The 22,514-nt window shown below is 41.4% G+C and overlaps 2 protein-coding genes and 4 non-coding genes across 7 annotated transcripts; 1 reads left to right on the top strand and 5 right to left on the bottom strand.

The window, feature by feature from the left end:
- Positions 1-3,925: 3,925 nt before the first annotated feature.
- tmem275a (transmembrane protein 275a) lies at positions 3,926-7,599 on the bottom strand. 2 transcript variants are annotated; one of them, XM_084913326.1, is made up of 3 exons: positions 7,343-7,599; positions 6,980-7,138; positions 3,926-6,205 (listed from the first exon to the last, which is right to left on the bottom strand). In XM_084913326.1, the coding sequence occupies exon 3, from the start codon at positions 6,165-6,167 to the stop codon at positions 5,547-5,549; it is 621 nt and encodes a 206-aa protein (XP_084769452.1). In that variant the 5' UTR covers positions 6,168-6,205; positions 6,980-7,138; positions 7,343-7,599; the 3' UTR covers positions 3,926-5,546. The 2 variants fall into 2 exon arrangements, with proteins under 2 accessions (XP_084769452.1, XP_084769451.1); XM_084913325.1 differs by having other exon boundaries at positions 6,980-7,599.
- Positions 7,600-8,872: 1,273 nt separating this feature from the next.
- On the bottom strand, positions 8,873-15,301 carry kncn (kinocilin). Its single transcript, XM_084913377.1, has 5 exons — positions 14,216-15,301; positions 12,073-12,141; positions 11,905-11,976; positions 10,431-10,524; positions 8,873-9,206 (listed from the first exon to the last, which is right to left on the bottom strand). Exons 1-5 carry the CDS (start codon positions 14,361-14,363, stop codon positions 9,137-9,139), a joined length of 453 nt encoding a protein of 150 aa, XP_084769503.1. The 5' UTR covers positions 14,364-15,301; the 3' UTR covers positions 8,873-9,136.
- Positions 15,302-20,280: 4,979 nt separating this feature from the next.
- On the bottom strand, positions 20,281-20,352 carry trnag-ucc (transfer RNA glycine (anticodon UCC)). Its single transcript has one exon. It is a non-coding gene; the product is annotated as a tRNA-Gly (tRNA).
- Positions 20,353-20,653: 301 nt separating this feature from the next.
- trnai-aau (transfer RNA isoleucine (anticodon AAU)) lies at positions 20,654-20,727 on the bottom strand. Its single transcript has one exon. It is a non-coding gene; the product is annotated as a tRNA-Ile (tRNA).
- Positions 20,728-21,345: 618 nt separating this feature from the next.
- Positions 21,346-21,417, top strand: trnaw-cca (transfer RNA tryptophan (anticodon CCA)). The gene has a single exon. It is a non-coding gene; the product is annotated as a tRNA-Trp (tRNA).
- A 329-nt stretch (positions 21,418-21,746) lies between these two features.
- On the bottom strand, positions 21,747-21,818 carry trnap-agg (transfer RNA proline (anticodon AGG)). Its single transcript has one exon. It is a non-coding gene; the product is annotated as a tRNA-Pro (tRNA).
- Between the last annotated feature and the right edge of the window lie 696 nt (positions 21,819-22,514).

The following is a 22,514-nucleotide window of genomic DNA, read 5'->3' as shown; positions in this document are numbered from 1 at the left end:
AGAGGGGCCTCTGCTGGAAACAAGCGGTACCACATGTTGTTTACCAGCCATTTTTTTTGCACCCCAGGACATCCCAATACAGTATTCACTTGGCCCATTCTGTTCTGTAACCAGAGCATGTTAGCTGTCTCATTAAACATAATCCTTAAATACAGACTGTATTCTCACGAGACACCGGGGGTGCAGTGCTCGCAGAGCTCTAGACAGCACGTGAATATCACCACAGTGTGTTATTTTGACTTGCATGACCCATGAGTTGAATATTTGCAGAGTAATCAGCCTTAAATATCAGCATGCACACACAGCACTGTTCTATTTTCAGTTTGTCTATTGATCTGCTCTGTTAAACAGTTGATCGCAGGCTAAAGGATAACATTCACAGAACAGTTCAAAGACCCATACCGGAGGTAAAGAGACACTGTCCACGCTGTGTGCATGGCAGCCAAGCATTATTGAAGCAAGTGAAAGCAGCATTGATTGGCTTTGGTAATGGATGGATATAGGAGAGAATGATTGATTTGACTGCTTCTGCGCTGATGCTTTTCACACGCGTTCTGCTCGTCACTAGAGTTGCTGTGCTTTGTTTTGTTCTTCTTCCCAGTACTGCGCCGTGCTCCTACTACTGTGTACGTTTCCTTTTTGCCAGGGCCCACGTAGATTTGTGAAAAGCCAGGTTACGTAACAGCCCCGGCCACTTGAATATGCTGCCATTTACTGGGGGGTGAATGGAGGAGTTAAGAACAGCAAGGGAGCCATTGTCAGGGTCATTGGTATGCAGAACACTGCGGCATTACTATTAGGACCATCGTCAGTTTTGATGAAAATCTGCTGTATCTTTGCCCCCTGATCTGTGAGGCGCTTTCTTCTCCGTGTCGCCCTCGGACTATTCCTGTTGGAGACCAACTGAAACAGCCAGGCAGTCACGAGGCCCGCCCATACAATGCACTTGGAGAACCAAAACAACCTTATCCTATCAGCACCGAGAATAAAGTCAACTTTGATATGTTTTCACGTTAAATCACATGTTGAAAGGTACTCAGTGCACAATCTTTAGTAAACACTTGACTTGCAAGGTTGCACAAGGGCTGAAGTATTTTCTCAAGTGGACTAACTGAGCCTTTGAAGGTGGCCACACAGCAGCAAAAGTCATCATTTTCTCCTGCATTAAACCTGATTGCTTTATATTCTGAAAGAGCAGTCTGTGATATCATTATTGACATGGAGAATAATAAGAATTCAACATGCATTTTCATCCTTATGAAAATAACCACCCTCCTGGTTCATTTTAGTCTAAACACAAAGGTTCACCCAGCTCCTCCATCTTCCCTCTCCTCCCTCCCTGTCTGTCTTTTGGAAGCGGCGCGAACTGGGTTAGGGTTATATAACCAATGTCTGTTCTCATAGATCCTCAGCAGCTCGTCTTCCCCTAATCTTTTCAGCTTGATTACACCCTCCTTTCCCTCTCCTCTGCCGACTCATTCAACTGAGAGCCTTCCCATGCTCAAGCACATCCACGCGGGAGCACACGAGCAGTGCATCAGGATCCGCCACGCTCCGGTTTGGAGCGGATGGGACGCTTGTGTTTTGCAGGTGTGAGCACGAGTGTGTGCAAAAGCTGTTTTGTCGCTGTGCCACATCTTGTCATGATGAGGAAGAAGACGAAGGCTTCGTCTGAGGTCAGCTGTGTATGCTCAGCAGTCCTGCCTCGTTTTAGCATCACTAACAATCAATATTGGTCTGGTTGATGTTTGTGAGGGTAAACAGTTACATTTTTACTGTGCACTCTTAATATCTGACATACCAACACACAGCGGAGCTGAAAGAAAGCAGCTGGCAATGGATGTGTTCTCACAGTTTATCACAGTGGATGTAACGTGCAAACAAAGCAATGTTTCACAATGTGTCAACATTTACTACCACTTGTTTACTGCGTGCCTCTGCTTCTATGAATGTTCTTTCACTTCAGCTTTCTGACAGACTTTAGACATACCGCCTTATTCTGATAAAGCAAAAGTCAGCAGTCACAAGGTACACATGCAGGATGAAAAAAAAGAAGAAAGAAATCCAGGTCACAGGCTGAAGGCGGTGTGTCTGCTAAGGGTGTTTATCATTACCCCTAATCTGGTACGAAGCACTGATGCAAAATCTGTCCAAGAATTATATCTTGATTTCAGCAATAAGGAAGACTTCCTTCTTGTACTGTGGAGCTGTAAAACCACTATGTGGCTGGTGATGAAAACCCCAAACGAAAATGATCCACTTTTTATAGCCTCCCCATATTACAGTGGACATTGACTATGTTGAGGAAATCACAGCTTTAATCACTATAAAAATGACTTTAAAAGCAGTCTGTGTGGACACAGGTGAGTTCAAGGGTCAAAGGGCGATACCCATTTGTTTTTTTCATGGCATGTAAGCTGAACTAGTGCAGTTAACGTGATCGTCCCATTCCTGAACTTTGCCCCCACAGGCCATAAAAATGTGAATATTCCTACTCAGCCTGCAGCTTTGCCACAAACCCATTCACCTTCAAAAGGTGGTAAATCTTCCAGCCTTCAGGTGGATAAAGGTTTAACGTGTTATACAAGCCTCTTCACTCCAGGCCAAGATGCTGGGAACATGTTTGACAGAGGTCCGAGGGAAATGTTTGGGACAACATAAACCTGGAGTGGTTTTCATGTTTTTGCAATATACCAACTGTTCTGCCGCAGGTTTAATCACAGAATCCCATCATACGCAGTCGATGCATGACTGACACGGCGTCTTGGCCGACGTCCTTGTCTGGTTCATCCAGTAACTGTGACCAGCCTCAACCAACCATCTGCTGCTTCAAACTCTTTCCAGCACTTTACCTCACTGTCACTGTAAACGTATGTCTCGGTGCATCAGGCATCATTCGAAATGCATTTATTAGAAAACCAAAGTATAACGAGATTTTTATATTTTTGCTACATACTAATGCCTCAAAATCTCTTTAGGGTTTCATTAGTGGTGCTGCCAACCCAAGACTCACTGTATCAGGAATTCATCAAAGGTATTGAGTCGCTTTTGGAGTCTGAGGAAAACATCCTGGGTCCATTTTGTCATCTGTGAGCTTCCACGGAAAGTAGAGCACCCCAGATTTGTGCCTTGATCATCCTGTGTGTACAAAAAGGGAGTGGGGGCAAGCGATGGTCTGCTACCCTGATTAGAGGTGATTATCAGGTGAGATTGCCAAAAACAGTTTCTTGTCACGTTTTCATACTCTTTCTAGGAATATGATGGAGACTGCAGACATTTGTGACAGCTTCCTCTACTGATCTTTGAATGCCAGTAATTTTTATGTGGATTCAAATTCACTTAAATATAACCCACTATAAGACTGGTTAGTGTGATTTCCACAGGAGAGGCTTGTTATGAGCGACTGACATCTCTTGGCTTGTTGTAAAATGACAGCCGCTTTTCTGTAACCTCACTGAAACGCATACATGTGGTTCTAGCGACCTCCAGTGGTAGCAGCTTTGAGCGCATACGCAAACACTTAGCAGAAGAGCCAGATGGACCTCATATGGAGTTCTTCACTCAAGGCCATCTTGATGTAATGTGTTCGGGTAGATGCAACATTTCTGGTTCCTCACAGCAGATTTTCAGCCAGGCTGCCTGACTGAAACACTCAGTTATTCAATCAATTAGTCAACTGACAGAATTTAACCACAAAAATGGTAAATAACGCAAAAGCTTGCAGATTTGACCCCCTGTTCTTCGTCTTCAGGCTTTGCACTGCGGCTGGGAAAAATAAAACAAGCAAAGAAACTGGGGTGGACACTCACCTCTATTTTCAAATGTGCCATAAACTTAAAAAAACAATTGTTATAATTAGTATATTAACAGTAATGCAGGTTTTTTTAGTGGAAGAAGACTGCACAAGAAATATAAACTTGAAAAGTATTTTTTTACAGAAAGAGCCTTTTTATTTATGCCTTTTGAAGAAATCACATTGGGTTAGGGTCCTTTAAATTAGAGTCTTGACAAAAATATTCTATCCTTTACATGTTTTTTTGTTTCACATTTTCTATAGGTGCTACACAATTTAAAACACACAGACAACATTAATCATTCACATCAGGGTGTTTGCATTCCCGTAACCCATTTTCTGAACATGCAAAATTAAGCTTGACACTCTAATTTGGCATCAGAGGCGAACTCTGAAGGAACACCAACTGGCTTTTTTTTTTTTTAAATGTCAAACAGTGTCTGTTTGTCTGTATGTATGCAACTGCTACCTCATACAGACTTCTGAGAACATCCTGCATGCATTTATAACACAAAAAAACACAAAATCACTGAGTCTTTCTTAACAATGCTGAATAGAAATCTGGAGCCAAACAAAGGCTTTCTGCAGAAAACTGCTGTTGTGCACTTTTTATAGCCCTCATTAGTTTGATCCTGATATCTCAGTCTAAGGCAACTTTTCCTTTCAAAGGAAATCAGGGGTTGAATGTCTACTAGGCAGATTTAAACTGACACGAAGCCATCACAGTGACGGGGAACAGATGCATTTTATATAATTGGAATATCTAAACTTCTTGGCTTTCCAGTGCTGTCAATGTTAGGTCCATAGGAGGAAAACATCTCCTGTGAAATTCCTTTGTTCACATTTAGAAAAGATGCTCTTATAGCACTCTAAAAAAGTAATGAAATGCACGCTGAGTAAGAGGAGAAAGAAATCCTTGCTCCGACTGGATTATGCATTAGGAACTACCGAGTAAAGCTCTGATCAACATGACCTTAAACTGATGGGGTTGCCTTCGATTAAAAGTTTAACATGTCATAAACCGCCAGATGAAAAGAGAGAAACATAATATTCACAGCATTGATGATGGTATTCGTTACATCAAACTACAGAAATAATGACTTCGAATGACACTGTATATAGTTACACGTGTATACATTGCAATTGGCTATTGTGTGGTGCAATCCCTTTGCATTTCAAGGGAATATTGCTTTGGCACATGTATGACCTATAATAGCTTACACCCCCAAAACAAGCTGAGCACTGAGCATGGCACACAAAATGCCAAATGTCATTAAATGCGTTTCCGTCCAGTTTAGCTACTGACCTTTCACGTGTAAAGTTTTCAGAAGAAATAAATAATCAGATGTTTAGTCTTTTTTGTTAGTTAGCCCTCTAAAGTCACTGCTGAGAGTTGAGGTTTCCATTAATCAGAACAAGAGTGAAAAAGAGTGTTTAAGGTTTCAGACTCTTTGACTTCTTCATGAAATCAGTTCATAATGCCCCACATTAAAAACAAAGACCTGTAAGAAAATGACACGAGAGAGGTAGGAATTTGAATTCCGAAACCTTTGATCCACAAATACTTGCATGCTATTTACCAGTTGGCACGGCAAGAAAGTAAATAAATGAATAAATAAAAGCATAACTTTTGACACCTTTTCACAACCAGAAATATGGCAGTACGTAAACTAGAGAATACAATCACACCCAGCAGCCCCTCTGCCCAGAAGGATATTTACACTGCTAGCATAGACTAAGAGTTTCTGCCCTGCTAGGTGACCACTTCTTCACGTGGTAGGTTGAGCTTCACCTCCCCTCCTGCTGCTGCGGAGGTTGAGTAGACTGCGGTGGCAGAAACACAAGACGGGCCGTTTGTCTCCATGGTGAAGAGCTTGCAAGGTCCCGGCAGGGCTGCATCAGCATCAGGAGCCTCCTTTTCTGAGCTGGATGCCTGGGATGATGCAGGGGAGGATGTGGGGCTCAGCTGCACAGCTGTAGTGTCCTGCAGCGTGTGCTCGCTGGTCTCTATTTCAAACGCTGCCCCGCCAGCCAGCCCGCCGTGTCCCATCAAGCCAGCTCCTCTGCCCCCAACCTTGGACCTCCGTGAGCTGTGTGGAGGCGGGAGTCGACTGCACACGCAACACGCTCCGAAAAAGGAAAAGGCCACAAGCAGCAGGATAGGTCCGATGATGATTGGGGGGTTGGCAGAAGGCATCAGTGTGCTGAAGGCGAATGCTCCCACCAGGGTGATGTTGAGTCCAGCCAGCATGATGCATAGGCCACAAGCACAGCAGAGTGCCGGAGAGGGCAGGCCATGAGGGCGAGACTTCCTTTTCTTCTGGGGCTCCTTTTTAGGCACAGGGGTGCCGGTGTTTCTATCAGCGATGACCATGGTTTCCCCTCCAGGCTCTCTGGCTTTCTATCTTCTATCTTTTTGTAGATACACAAAATAAAGGAAAATAAGCTTTTTTAAGTCATTACAATGGCACTGGTGTGCACATGTAGAAAAGCTCTGTCAATCAGTGAGCTTTGATCTGTCACCTCATTGCGCTGCTACACCTACAGAATACAGACATGAGAACAGATTGTAAAAAGTTGAGTGAGCAGCACTCAGGTAGTGGTCATCTATTGGTGACACCTGCATAACATGTGAAGACAGCTGGCCACTGACATCTTCCTAAATCAATTACACTTCTGTTTAAAAAAAAAAAAAAAGGGGATCTAAACAGCACCTGTACAACAGACGCATTGGACGGGCAATTCACTCTAGATAGCCTAAAATAAGCTCCGTTAGCAAAAAAGGGAAGCATGAGCCCATTAAGAAAAATCCTCAGTGGTACTTAATAACATGTCTTTAAGATGGCATCCCTATTTATTTTCTCTTAAACTGTGTACAGTCACCGTGCAGCTGCTTCATTCATGCCACCCAAGCCACTAGAGGAAAGGCTGTGAGTGTTTAGTTGCAATCAAATGAGCCCTTTCATTCCAGCATGCGCCCATTCAAGAGCAGACAGGAGACCTAAGCAGAGGGGATGTGTGAAAAATATATTTTTGTAAATATGTGTCTGTAAATGTGTGATATATCGCAGTTGGCACGTTTATAAAACGGGTTTTGCTTGAGAGGCGTTTAAATGCGCCTTTACTTCCACTGATGTTGCATTTCTGCAAAAATTAAACCATGAAAGAAGGGGGGGAGACACTCACCCTTTAGGTTGATGCACTGAAGGTCTTTGCATTGTTTGATCAGCAGATTTTCACCGCGGTTACCGGTCTTCTAATTAAGGGGCGAAATAACTGAGACGCTGAAAGGGCGAATCAGCACCAAACGAACGATTTTCATCCTGTTCTCGTGGCTTCACAGTCCTGAGGGCACAAGTCATGAAAGCCCTTCAATCACTGGCTCAAGCAAACACACACACACGCACAGACACACATACGCGCGCACACACGATTCAAGGCGACCAACAAGATAAAATCCGAGAGTGGAAAAGAAGAAGAAGAAGAAGAAACAGGCAGAAGATCACTTAGGTGAAATGGCATTTCTTAGGAGCAGACACGCAGACACACCGCGCGCTGCTGCTCCAGATGTGGACCGAGCAGCACGTAACACCTGACAGGTCAGCCCGAACCGGAAATGGTGTTCCAGACATCTCTGTCTGTGTAAAGCTGTCATATTTTCATTCATTCATATCTGAACTGAGCATATTCCCTCCGTCGCCGGACCGCTGGATGCGAAGCTCGTTCCCGAGCCACCCCTGTGTGCGCGAGCGAGTGTGCAAGTGGAGGAGGGGGTGATGAAGGTGAAAGCTGTTGCTCTCTGCCTTCAGCCCACACCGCAATGTTGCTGATTCTTGAAAAAGGATTTTAATTTATTCCACAGCTCTCTCGATTATAAAAATGTTTTATCTAAATTATTATTTATTTATGCTGTGTATTATTTTATCATATAATTCAATATGAATATTTTTCTGTTAAAATATTTATTTATTTAATATTATAATTTAATAGAAAAATAGAAAAAATATTATATTCATTCATTTTGTATTATTTTGTGTAGCTATTTATTATTTTACTATAATTCAATATGAATATTTTTCTATTAAAATATTTATTTATTTGTTTATCTATTATTTTATATTATAATTTAATAGGCAAAAATATTGTATTTCTTTATGTGACTATTTGTTATTGTATATTATTTATATGAATATTTTCTATTTAAATATTTATTTGTTTATTCATTTTGATCTTTTTTTGATCATGTAGCTCATGATGATGATAATGATCCAGTGTCTACATTGTTGGCTATCAGCTTAACTGGTAATAAATCGAGGACAGCTACTATTGGACCAACTTTTGGCTTGCTGTGGTAAAAGATGAGTCATCAGAACTCAAAAGGGTCACAACCTTTCCAGTAAGTCACCTAGTTTGCAGCTACTGAATCTATACATGACAGCAAAAGTGTGTTAGTAACAAAACAGTCCTTTAAATGTTTTAAAATGGTTTAAACCTTCTTGTTGCCACCCAGGTTATTTACTTATCTTGTAAAATATGGACTATATTTGTGTATGCAGTTCATTACGTGCTCCTCCACTGTCTAACTCCCAGACACAGGGGGATTGTGGTGTTGTGATTTGAGGCTTGACAATCAAGCTGCACCGCAGACTCCTCGGGGCTCCTGTTGTGCACAGCTCATGAACACAGCTCGGCATTATTCAGCCTCACAGCACGTTACACTTTTTTTGTTGCGCTTTCTGCCGGTGTTGTCCTGAATATCAATGTATTACGTTTCACTGCGGAGGGGGTGGGTGGGTCGCAGGTCACTGTGTGCACGCCATGGATGTTGCCACGTGTGTGTATGTGCATTCATTTATTTGTGTGTGTGCTACTCATGGAAATCACAGGCAGGGGAATTGAATAATATCCAAAACCCATCATCGCTTAATGACTGTCATAATTTTATAATTGGTGGCATAGAGCATTGTACCATGATTAGAGGAGCTGCACAGGAGTTGTACTATTGGGCCTAATTTGCTTCACTCAGTGTCAGGATGTAAAATAGAAAAAAAACTCCACTAATGATCACAATCTCTGGATGTTTATTAGATGACATGCTGTTTTATATATATATATATATATAATGAGGTGATCTCAGCTAACATGATTAGCTGATATCACAAATGAACAGGAAAACGAGATTTATAAAGATCTACACAGCAGAGAGATTTACACAGCAGTACTTTTTTGTACTAAGTGTGAAGGAAGATCAATACAGAAAAATTAAGCTTCTTCTGCAGAAGTTGCAACCTTCTGCATCCGGCTTCCTTCACATGGAGCGGCCAGTCTTGCTACGTGATGACCTCATGGCAGATCTTGATCTGAAGGCTTTAGTTTCCGTCTCGATAAGACATCCGGCATGTCCGCAGAAGTCCTGCAAAAGACAGACGGATCAGTCATGAGGGAGGTTTGCGTTGTGCTCGCTGAACTAAAACCTTTTCCTTGAGATAACTGAGATTTTAGATGATCTGCACTATGTAATTCCTCATCTGTTAAATAACTGAGCCAAACAGTGCATCAGTGTGTTATCTGGTTTGTTTTTCTTGTTTAAATGAGACTATAGTGCTGAAGTGTGACTTCAGTTGTCTGGCTTTCAAGATGCTACACATTGAAAAGTACTCTCTTTCACAAATGTCAGTGAAGACCTGAAAAACTGCTTCGTTTTGAAGGTCAGTGCAGACTCTGCTGTCTGTTTGTTGTCACACAGGACAGCGCATGAAATGCATGATGACATGATTGAAATATATGTGGTAGCGCCATTGCCATAGTAACAAAATTAAAAGTGAGTGACTTTGAAAAGGAGGTGATACTTGGTAATGTTCACTTTCAAAAGCCCCCCATTCTCCTCTAAATTGCTTGTAGTCAGCCAACAAAAAGCCCCACGTCATTATGTAAGGCGTTTTGTTGATTCTTTTCTTGACAGTTTGGCTATGGTTTTAAAAAAAATGTCTTTAACTCTCAGAAATAATAAAGGTAACCCTTACCTGTCTGGATAAACCTAGTTATAAAGTCATTCAAATGGAAAAGTAGAGACTGAAGTGCTGAAAGGAAGTCAGCATTCTCTAAGTAGCGCATGTCATCAGAGTGAGACTGTCACATAGTAACATTTCAGTGTTTTTTCTCTATGTTACTTTAACACCTTAGTATTTATATTATAGTTTTAAAAAATAGCAAACAGTTAATTAATATAAGGCATAAAGAGCAACAAGAACTACCAATCAGACGACACAGCAGATCTGTACGTATCAAGATTCTGAGTAAAGCCCATGATAGTACTGCATGTGAGATATACTGCACTATTATGGAGCTGCTGGCTTGTGTATTATCACAGCTCTCAAAGGTTTTTGTAGTTTTTCCAAGATCCATTCATGCCCAGATTAGATTCTTATAAGTCTATCAACATGCTGACTAGTTTCTGCAAAATGTGATTCATACTGCAAAGCTTAGGAAATTAAAAGTACTCTTATATCCAGGAAACATAGCATTACAGTCACAGGAACTATATTCCAGATAAGGTATATTGAAATGCCTTTCTGCTGTACTGTGGTACCATTCACATCCCTATTTTGATCATATATAATTATCAAAGGAGACAGACCCCTCATCCGGGTTGGCTTCAGCTATTGTTCCAGCCTCCACAAAGGTTCCCATACGACTCTTAGACCGTTCCAGATTAATCTGACTGTGAGTCCCTGGCAAGACAACAAGAGAGCATGGAAGCATTAAGTGTAACAGTACATGTTTAACTAGCACGTGAAACAATGAGCACTAGATCAGAAGGGTTATACAGAGGGAAAAACACTTATTTGGATTGTATAGTCACATATATGTATATAACATGGGCCTTAACAATTAAGGCAGATAGTTTTAAATTAACGCTTAACTTAAACTAAAAAGACCATAACAGATACAGGTGTGGTTAAAAGTTTACATACATTCATTCACTCCTCATGGGCATGAATATCATGGTAGTTTGGGCTTTTAATGATTTCTTTGAATTGTTCTTTTTCCAGATTGGAATGATTGTACAGCATACATGTACTTTTCAGTCGAGCTTGAAGTTGATTTTGGACCCGGGGCTTCTTTCTTGGTCACCACTCTCTCAGTCCATGTTCTCGTAACACTCACTTCACTGAACAGTAACACTGGTGTTCCAGCAGTACCCAGTTCCAATGTTGACACATCTGAATAACTTGCATTTATGAAAATTGCTTGAACTGATTATGTTGGAATCTGCGGTTGTCTAGAAATCACTCCAAGAGACCTTTTCAACTTGTGTAAATCTACAATTCTCCTTCTTAGATCTTCACTGAGTCCTCTGGACTTTGGAGTGAGTGCTATCAAACAAATACATTTTAAGCTGGCAAAGATGATCGTGATCGTGATGACTACTGAAAAGTAAACAGACCTTGGCCTTGTCAAGTTAAAAGTAAACCTATGATCATAAGTGTAGGTATAAGCAGCTCATCTAAGTGCAAGAATATAGCTTCAGAGAGGGAATTTTAGGACGGGAATGCAGGCATTCCTGAATTTTCCTGTGATTTTGACCTTCACATATGATTTCAATAAGTTTTAATATGCAACATTTAACTCAAACTGATAAAACGAAACAAAAACACATAATTTGCAAATGTTTCACTCAGTCTGGTAATAGTTTCCATGTTTGAAGTCAGAATGTCAAAAACATGAACCTACTTTCACTGGAACACAAACATGCACAGATGCACAGTTGGCTGCACAGCGCAAAAACTGTATGCAGACAAACGTTTCCCCTGGCTCATATTTGTTAACAATTAAGTGGGAAAAAAAGCAGTTAGGAAAGAAGGAAATTATATTAGTTTTTTTAAGCGCACTCAGTGAGACATTAGACAGATGGCTGAAGCGCTCTCTCTGATAACAGCCTGAGCACAACATCTGCCTCGCTGCTGTCAACTCTGCAGTGTTTCTACAGGTGTCTGAGTTTTTATCAAACAAATAAGGCGCATAGACTCAATGCAGATCAGTATCAAGTGCCTTTGAGTGTTATACGATAGCATTATTAACTCACTGGCTCGCTCTTTCATTTCACCCACCTTCTCGTCTCAGTGTCTCAACTGGCTGATCGGGAGCAGGATTGGCAGGCGCGGGGTGCACTCTGAAGTTCGCTGAGGATTTTAGCCAAAATGCCTTTTATTATTATCGTGAACACACTTACAAATAATAGCATCAAAAAATATACAGGTATATATCAAACTGCTTACCAAAGGATGGAAGGATGTGGTTGACGTTCAGCCAAGCTTTTATGAAGGGGTAGATTGCTATTAGCAGGCCTGGAAAGCATAACAGTCCAATAAATTTATTAATTAAGGCCTGGCTTTACTCTAGTTCCCTTATGGTTGAAAAGCAGCAGATTTACTGCAGTGTTAGTGCAGATAACTGTCACCACGAGAGAGGAAAGCATTTGGTGCTGCAGATGCAATGAGAAGCCTCATTAAAAATGGGCATAAATTGTAATAGTGTATTAAAAAATACAAATTCAATCACCTGCATGGACTAATTCACACCAATCAGTGTAATTTATTTTGTTCAGTTGTTTGAAATGCAATCTCACTGCCTCCGGCTCCCGTGAGCCTTAACGGCTCATAAAAATAACAGTTTTTAATAGAAGTTTCCATACTTGGAGACTTTGCGGAGAAACAATAAGGCTGTTTGATGAAATATCTATTCCCAAACTGAAATCCACTCGACAAAGCCTTAAGATTATTCTCAGCGCAGCAGCTACAGTGTGCGATGTTTCGTTCAGTTCGACTCAAAGTACAAAGTAATATCTGAACCGCTGGGCTCGTGTGCCTCTCTGTGGCACTGCGCTCCAATTCAAACGTTATTGATTTCCCTCTATAAGCCAGAAGATCTGGCATTACACCCCCGGCAAGTCCTGAGGGTGGCTGTGATGCATGTTTGTGCTTAAAATGTCATGAAACTGCGGAAGGAGTGAAAACAATCTGCTGAGAACACTCTGTTCATACTCATTAGTCAGCCTATGTGTTGGAGGCAGCATCGCAGCACACAAGCCCCAAAACACATAATTAGATGCTACTCAGCTGCACAAATGCTGCCAAAGCGAATGTTTCTGTCAAGTGGCTGTGCGCAGTGTTGATTTGTCAGATTCTTAGCACACATTACAAAGTCAAATTAGTTACTGAAAGATGATCAACTCATCAGAGAGGATGTTTTTTGCATTAACTATGCATGCACTCTGATGCCGTCGTCCTGTGATTGAAAACCCTGCCCTTTTGCTCCTTCTCTCCAGGAAACCGGTAAAGACACTCCTTTATCTTTACCAGCCCAGTTCCTCTGGCTATCAGCTGGCTCCAGTTACAGCACTGTATCAAATGAATGAGGGATGGAAAACTGACACTGACCGCTGATCTTTCACCTGAGTTTTTGACATTTCATTTAAAATGGATATTCCAGCGAGATATAAATGTGCGCTCCCTCACTTTTTTGGCCTTCTTGAATTGGATTTTTAGTGAATTAACAAATTAACTCACTCACAAAGAAATGCACTGTGTAATAATCTCTCCGGTGACGCACCTTAATGTTTAGATACAACTATTCCCTAAAATCTTCTGTTTAACCTCTTAATATACAACGTATCACTGGTAAACCCTCCCGGGCTAAGGTTGGATTTTATTTTAGCTACATGCTACATGTTAAATCAGAAAACTGTCTGAAATGTTGCATTCTAAATTTTGGCACTACAGTTTTTCTTTTAACGGCTTTTCCCAGTTGAGCCACATACACAAACAGAAACCGATACCCATATATTAGCAAATAGCTAATCTTGGCCAATATATCGATCGGACTCTACCCCTAACACCACATGGGTCACCAGACGACCAGGTGGCTGCTAAAAGGTGAAAGCCACAGAAATAGAGCATAATAAAATACACTGTATGGTAATAGCAGAAGTTTTAGCATCAAAAACTGCTTAAAGTACCTGAAGTAAAACTACTAATTTTGCAAAACCTTAGCCAATATTATTGTATTAATAATGTGTATTAATATGTATCAAATGATGCGTATAATACGTTATTTTGGGGGGCACAGAGAAGGCCAAACATATCATATGTGCTCTCTCAAAAGTGTGCAGTTGGACATCACAAGGAGTTTGTACTCAGTTATAAATTTCTTGCATGAACCTCTGTTGTATGAAAGTTCAGGGCTGCAGTGCATGAGAGACAACAGATCTGTCATGACCTCCTGAAAAATGTCATAAGTTAAAAGTTACACACAGCAATAGCAAAAAGCAGGTTTAATAAACAAATGTAATCCAAATATCCAGAATCAGCTTACTACCCTCCCTATAACTGCATCACCTAAAAAATCTTAAGACACACTCACCGAGGCCCCCCGCTCCCAGGAAGATACCTCCGACTGCATCAGCATCGCATTCCCTGGATACCCCAATGATGATGCAGCCCGCCACAATGCTGAGCAGGGCTGAGCCTACCCGTAGCCCGTGGTACTCTCCGGTGCTGACAGGGTTCATTCAGCACGTGGATGCTCCCCGCCTGCTCCCCCCACCACATGCACTGAGGAGCCCCGACACTGTGCTCTGCTTTAACTTGGGCCCTCAACTTTAATGTCCCCGAGCCTCACCCGCTTCGTCTTTCACTCTCAATGATGCAGAAACACTTTCTCTAGTTAAGCCTCAGTCGCTATATTCTGTTTCTTAAGATACCTCATGCATCTTTAAAGATAGAGCTCTGGTTTCCATTGACATAGAAAATTAGAAAACTAGTGGCTCTGACTCTTTTGACAGTGAAACCCATGCTACAAATCTGATCATAGTCCTCCGGCATCAAGTATCAGGGCTGCAGCAAATACCCTAATTGCAATTCTCAAACTGTTAACAAGTCTTGTAGAGTTGCAATGTGCTGAAACTTAAAGGCGAGGTATGGCAGCATGACTACAAAGGCAGCACAGAGGAAACTGTGACAGAGAGACAGTTAGATTATGCTACTTGTCTGATTTGCCTGTGAGCTTGAAGGGAATGTGTAATGAAAGGTTCAGAGAGTTCTCCATGTGGTGGGGGCCCGAGGCCATCCACAAAGGCATGCAGTTGCCATAGGAATAGCATATCCATGGCAACGGGGGAGGAAGGGTGGGTAGGGGGTTAGAAGGATTAACACCGGTGAGTAGGGTAACAAATGAGCATACTGGGTGGAAGAGAAACTGTGACACATTTACTGTTAAGAAAGTAAACTCCATCTTTTCTGGATGATTGCATGTATTTTTAATCAATGCTGGTAATGCGGTTCCTATGTGTGTGTGTGTGTGTGTGTGTGTGTGTGTGTGTGTGTGTGTTAGTGACACAGCAAATAATGGCTGACAATAATGACTCTTGACAGCCTTTGTGGCATGTCAACCTTTAAAATCAAGCTAACTTGCAAGGGGCTGCAAATCCCCAGGAGTGAACCAGCCTTCCGAAGAGATTTATCAAGTCCTTTGGGGTCATCCGTCCCCCAGCAGACCAGAACATAAAAATGCCACATTACACCAGAGACTCATGAAACATCCCCATCATGGTGTCGCAGAAACTGAAGGAGCACTTCTGAAGGACAGAGCTGTAGCTTCTGCTCAAGGTATTTGTTTTTCCTTGCTGTCCCCCAGCAGAAAGAGAAGCACTAGAAGTCCTGAATCTCCTGATGTTTACAGATTCTGATGGGCTAACAAACTGAATAATAATACAGAGTCCTGTATACATCTGATCATTCATTAGGGAAAATAACCACAATTGTCCATGTATTTCTTTTCTGATTATACAATTCACAGAGAGGTTGGAGCCAACTGAGCTCTTAGAAGGTGAAAGGCCATACACTATGGACAGTGTTGGGGAGTAACGGAATACATGTACCACCGTTACGTATTTAAAATACAAAATATGAGTAACTGTATTCTGTTACAGTTACCGTTTAAAAAGGTGGTGTTCAGAATACAGTTACTTTGTTGAAATAAAGGGATTACATGGCGGTCTTTTCCTGTTTCATATGTTAGGCTATGCCCTCTCTATTTTTTGTAATTCCATGCTGGCAGTGTTGGGAAGGTTACTTTTAAAATGTATTCCATTACAGAATACATGCCCTAAAATGTATTCTGTAACGTATTCCGTTACGTTACTCAATGAGAGTAACGTATTCTGAATACCTTGGATTACTTAACATATTATCATGCATTTTACAACTACGTGAATGTACTATTGCTATGTGATTTATTACTATTACTGAAAGTCCGCGGCTCCGAACCGTAGTAAAGGGACCTCTGACTAATACGGTTCTGTGTTGGGCTCGTAGCCGAAAAATAGTTTTACTTTGTTGTGTGGATAGGGATGGGTATTGATAAGATTTTCACGATTCCGATTCCATTTTCGATTCTGTTTAACGATTCGATTCTTTATCGATTCTCTTATCGATTCTTTTTAAAAAAGAAGAACACTAAGGTCAATTAGCTTAGAACTTTGTTTTATAGAAATTTAGGAGTAACATGGCCTTACAAACCCAACAGTGAGATCTTAAGAGATCCAGCCTACAGCTCTTCAATGGGGTGTCACAGGGTCCCCAGGAAAAAAAATTGTAAATGTAAAATAATAAAATAAATATTCTTCTGTAGCAATAACAAAGTATAACATAAATTATTCTGTAGCAATTACACAAGAATATCCAGTAATGTCCCTGCCTACAATTAAACACATTCACTTACCGAAAATTGGGGGCATCTGCTGTGGCAAATGGGTGCAAGCCTTTTACCACAAACTTAGTCACTGCTCGGTGACATTCGTCTATCCTGGCCTGAAAGGAGACGCTACCGGTAGACTGCAGCGACAACTGCCAGCATCTGAGCCAGCCAGACTTTGTCTGTCTCTCTCATCATGGTCACCTAAATGCACAGTAATGGCAGGTTTTGTAATAAGGCAGATCGCGCTAACATAATATGCACTGTTAGTTGATTATTTACCTGCCGCATTAACGGGAGAGGACGTACAAACGTTACCGCTGCTGCTGGGTTGAGATTCACGAATCCGGAGCGGAATTAAAAACACAACATTCATTTAAGGTTATCGCGTGTTTTGTGAGCAAATGCTTTTGCATATTCATAGTGTTTCCTCCTTTAAATGAAATATCTACTTTGCAAGTATTGCAAGTTGCCTTGTTGTCATCCGTTCTCGTAAAGTATAACCAAACTTTTGAGCATTTGAGCCGTGTTTCCTGCCAGGTAAGCGACGCTCCACAACGTGGTGATGTCATTCGGGGCGACTGGAATCGATAAGGGAATCGTTTGCAAAAATGGCAAACAATTCCAAGGAATTGAAACAGTGGTTTCGATACCCATCCCTATGTGTGGATCAACTCTGCTTGCGAGAGACAGAGAGAGGCGTTGAAAGGCTGCTCCAACGGAACTTATTATTTCAGAGGAAAACACCAACAAAGCATACAGTCGAGTTTTAATAGCTTACTTACAACTGGGCTCGTCAGGCACTCTTCTTGGCTACAGTGGTTATTATTATATTTACATGCTTCCAGCTCCCGTTTCTGCTCGTACTTTTCCACTCTCCTTTTTCTCCCTCCCTCACGCTCACAGACACATAACGGGTATGGCAGTCCATTCTACACTGCCCATGAGGCTACATTCTTTAGGGCGATGCCTGTAACACTCTGCCTGTTGCCTTCATATTAAATCATTTTTAAAAATATTTCTTCATGTCATTATGAGACACGAGATTGAGACACAGGCATTTGAGCCTCTTAATGCGTGTTTTGTTTGGGTTTCCACCAGTATGCAGTGTTGGGGAGTAACGGAATACATGTACCACCGTTACGTATTTAAAATACAAAATATGAGTAACTGTATTCCGTTACAGGTACCGTTTAAAAAGGTGGTATTTAGAATACAGTTACTTTGTGGATTACACGGCGGTACTTTCCTGTTTCATATTGTGGCGGGTCAGGACTGTTTCGGTTTTGTTTGACAGCTACGTTCTGTAGTTCCAGGCGGCAGCGTTGCGGTTGCCATGGTTACAGGGTGACGCTCTCGCTCTGCGTGTTTCCTGGGTGAGAGAGCGCCTTTTTGTTGTTGTTGTTGTGCTAAGCTAATAGGCAGAATGCAGAATGTAGCTTCATGGGCAGTGTAGTCCGTGCTGCAGGGAGAATGGACTGCCATACTCCTCATGTGTCTGTGAGCGCGAGGAGGGAGAAAAAGGAGAGTCGAAAAGTACAAGTTGTCATCGAGCAAAAACGGGAGCTGGAAGCATGTAAATATAATAATAGACCCTGTGCACGAGAAAATGCTAACTTCCTGGTTTGAGACCGGATGTGGGGTTGTACATTTCCGGTTGCTTTACTTTGCGGTCAATCGCTACTGCGAAGATATACTCCAAAATCATGTCCAAAACTCGAAAACGGAAAGATCGTGTTAAGTTACAAACAGGGTTTTAATAGTTTTGCAATTTTCATTAGTTTTTATTTTTATTTAGTTTTGACTTCAGATTTTCAATTTTATATCAGTTTTAATTAGTTTTTACCAATTGTTTGCTAGTTTAGTTTAGTTTTTATTTTTTTGAAAATCCTTAGTTTCAGTTTAGTTTTGATTAGTTTCAGTTATAGTTTTAGTCGTGTTTGCAATAATTAAGTGTAACAGAATCCCAGTTTCATCATATCAGTCATTCTCTTCTGCTTATCCTTGGGTATGTTGCTATTCCAGCTACTATACTGCACCCTGGACAGGTCGCCTGTCTGTCGCAGGGCTAACACGCAGAGACAGACAACTCACATTCCCACCTATGGGTTCTTTAAATAAATAAATAAATAAATAAAGGCAGATGAACAACCATTGATACCAGGCAACTATAAAATGTATATCTTGGCCCCAATGAGACTATTAACTCTCGCAGCACCGGGTGTTCGTAATTTTGGTTCAAGTGAATTGATAAACTTTTTGAAGGCAATTGACTCACACAGTTATGTAGATATCCCCGTCCTGTTGTCTCGGGATGCATCACGCTGCCTTGCCTGGGGTTAGCTTCTGTTTCTGGGGATGAGGGTTGAGTGTGCTCCCTTACCTTCTCAAGGTAAGCTAGGTTAGCCTTCTTGTGTGAGCTTTTCAAGTGCACTTTAAGGTTTGTGGGATTTTTCCCTCTAAAAATGTCCCTCATAATTTGTCTCTTTCCACTACAAGACACTTGCTTTATCCAAAACACAGTCATATTCAAAGTAATCCCAAATTGGACTCTGGCGCTTTCTCCCGACCTTTCCTGGGAGACCTTTCCACAATGAACACACCCGAAACTCTGGCTGATTGGGACCCACACCCAGTTTCACACCTTGGCTCAGGCGATTAGAGGATCATCAGGGGGTCCTTTTGTCCCTCTGTGGGGGGATACTCCCACTAGGTTTATATCTGGGACTCTCCACCATTTGACCTTAGAACTGAAGAAGCTTCTCAGATGAGAGGTGAAACGTCTTCAAGTAACTTAAAGAAGTCCAGACGCTTTTCTTTGCAAGCTCCTTTGACTACGATGACCTGGATGACTGAGAACCTTCACAGACATAACGTGCACATAGTCTATAACCACTGCAGCCAAGAAGAGTGCCTGACGAGCCCAGTTGTAAGTAAGCTATTAAAACTCGACTGTACGCTGTGTTCCTGTTTTCCTCCGAAACAATAAGTTCCGCTGGAGCAGCCTTTCAACTCCTCTCTCTGTCTCTTGCTAGCAAAGTTGACGTATTAGCCAGAGGTGTCTTTACTACGGTTCTGAGCCTCGGAATAATTTTCTATATGAGATCGCTGCAAAAAGCGCAGCCTTACCTAATGTCCACCCTACTGTTACTCATTTTATATTAAGATTTAAAAATGTAGTTGGTATTGGTATGGCGAGTAACCTTCAGTAATAGTAATAAATCACACAGCAATAGTACATTCATGTAGTTGTAAAGAAGCATGATAATATATTAAGTAATCCAAAGTATTCAGAATACGTCACTCTCATTGAGTAACGTAACGGAATACGTTACGAAATACATTTTGGGGCATGTATTCTGTAGTGGAATACATTTTAAAAGTAACCTTCCCAACACTGACCATGAACAATGTTGCCCTTTTATCTATCACAGGGCTAACACAGAGAGACAGATAAACCATTCATGGTCATATTGACACGTCAGCTAACCTAACCCATTCACTGTGGGAGGAAACCGGAGTAAATCCACACAAGCTTTCACACAAGAGAGCATGCAAACTCCACACAGAAAGGAACAGCCAGCTAGCTGAGTCACACCCAGAACTGTCATATGTGTTATATGAATGTTAACATATGCACATGCAGTAACAACCTTACGATAACAGTTTCAACTACTGTATTTTTATGGATGTGGAAGAAATTAATTTAAAAAGAAAAAGAAGAAAAAATAGCCTGCGTTGGCCGGGAATCGAACCCGGGTCAACTGCTTGGAAGGCAGCTATGCTAACCACTATACCACCAACGCCTCGTTAGAGGAAGGCTACTCAAATTCACTTCAATCCATACCGATTCATATGAACTATATGTATGTTTATATTTTATATATACTGCATATTATGGCTTTTCGCAGTCTGTCTACAAATATTTGGCGTCCTAGAAGTGTCTATATTTGGCCATAACATGGGGCTATTTTATTCTATTTTTTCGCCGAACCAAATACATCCATACTGCTGACACGGCTTGTTTTCACACCGTAATAAAATCGAGCTCGTTATTTTCAAGCAGCAAAATAATGTTCCCAAAGAAGGGAAAAAAGAATGCAACTGTGGCCCGTACGGGGATCGAACCCGCGACCTTGGCGTTATTAGCACCACGCTCTAACCAACTGAGCTAACCGGCCACTTACCAAAAGCACTGTGCTACACTATATACACTATATACAAATGACTAATGGCTGGGCCCACTATACAATAGCAATATGGACAGCCAGCCCCAAAGTTTTTACTGTCTTACTTAAAAACAGGCCTTTTGATTAGGACTTATTACGAAAGAGGATTAGGGCCACTGGAAAAAAAAAGTGGGCACTCTTTCTTTTCCAGAATTCTGAGAAAAAAGTCAGAATTCTGAGGTTTTTTTTCTCAGAATTCTTACTTTAATCTCAGAATTCAGACTTTTTTTTCTCAGAATTCTGAGTGTACTGACACTGTTTTAGTTTATCACAAGAGAGTAGGTAAAGCTTATAATTCACATAAACTGTGTAACACTGCTCCGGAATAAGTTAATCCCCCCTCCCATCCAATCACCAATGCTTATAGCTAGCATGCTAACGGGTTAGCCAACTGGCTCCACGCGGCCTCCCGAGCAGCCTGGATCGACGACTACCTGAGTGTAAAGTCAGAATTTTCACATTTCGACGTTTTTCATAAAATATCACTTAGTGACACAAGCTAAAGACCATATGTAGCCACAGCACAGCATGCCCACCTTTATGACAGGCATATACGAAGTCTAGGCCACAGACCTCGTGGCGCAACGGTAGCGCGTCTGACTCCAGATCAGAAGGTTGCGTGTTCAAATCACGTCGGGGTCATCCCTTTTTTGTTCCACAGTAAAACGCACCCTTAAATTGTAATCTTCTGTCGATGACCTGGATGACTGAGAACCTTCACAGACATTCTGTCTTACAAGTTGCTACTTACCGCGTTTGCACGCATGGTAATTAAGAATACAGTTTTTTTCTTAAGAGATCGACATTAGATTGAGTGCTGCAGCGGTGAAGCTTCTCACTCTGAAGAAGCTTTGTCTTATAATCCTAAATATCATCGCAACTGCATTTAATTACGTATCTGCGAAAGCGATATTGGCAACGTTAACAAGGAGAATTATTAATAGCAATTCAAAATAACAAAGTAAAACGGTGGGCTCGTCCGGGATTTGAACCCGGGACCTCTCGCACCCTAAGCGAGAATCATACCCCTAGACCAACGAGCCAGCTCGGATTGCGGCATCGTCGTAATCCAACAAAACCAACAACAGGTCCTGAGCTCACAATTAGTAGTAGTTTAAAAATTAAAAATCTTATGTTACGTGTAACTGCAGTTGTTTTTGTTAGCTATAGATCTCTACATGAGTTGGTAAAAACAAAGCAACCAAACAAATAACAAACTGTTGTTATTGTTCGGCCGACTGGCTAGTAAAAATGGATACAGAAAGTGTCATGCTAGGGCCACGGGAGGATTCATCTCAATACAGATAAATAAGGCTCATTAAAAAGTGTTTACCAGTCCGACTAACTTTACCTGATTTATTTTACCTCGAAGTTTGCCCGGGGGCTTGGCTTTAGCAAGCAGCTGGCTCATACTCTTACATAAACTTTATAATTACTCAGCACCACATGCATTTCGGGTCTTGGGGTGGATAAATCCGTGCATTGAATCCAAAAAGGAAAATCACATACCTAAATCCACCATGCTATTTTGCCCTGCAGGGTCGACAGCGCCAATATTAACACTCACTGGTCTCACTTGGCTAAGCACTAGCCTGCATTAACCAGTGACCAGGCCTACTGGTATAACCTGTTAGTTAAGCATTATGTAAGAGTGACACATCAATGCTGAACTGAATGTAACTGAACTGAATTGTTTATTGTCTAAGGAGTCTTGGATACCATATTCAGCCTTGCACTGT

This window comes from Perissodus microlepis, chromosome 18 (assembly GCF_051167445.1).
Source record: "Perissodus microlepis isolate ML-2025 ecotype Zambia chromosome 18, ASM5116744v1, whole genome shotgun sequence".
Taxonomy (NCBI): domain Eukaryota; kingdom Metazoa; phylum Chordata; class Actinopteri; order Cichliformes; family Cichlidae; genus Perissodus; species Perissodus microlepis.
This window is presented reverse-complemented; position numbering and strand designations above follow the sequence as displayed.

What these genes read in the sequence shown, in the direction of transcription:
- kncn (XM_084913377.1), bottom strand. Translation starts at nt 14,363, where the DNA reads ATGAACCCTGTCAGCACCGGAGAGTACCACGGGCTACGGGTAGGCTCA. An exon ending in CCTGGGAGCGGGGGGCCTCG is followed by an intron (nt 12,142 to 14,215) that starts GTGAGTGTGTCT and finishes TATGCTTTCCAG; the next exon opens with GCCTGCTAATAGCAATCTAC. An exon ending in CCACATCCTTCCATCCTTTG is followed by an intron (nt 11,977 to 12,072) that starts GTAAGCAGTTTG and finishes TAAAATCCTCAG; the next exon opens with CGAACTTCAGAGTGCACCCC.
- tmem275a (XM_084913325.1), bottom strand. Translation starts at nt 6,167, where the DNA reads ATGGTCATCGCTGATAGAAACACCGGCACCCCTGTGCCTAAAAAGGAG.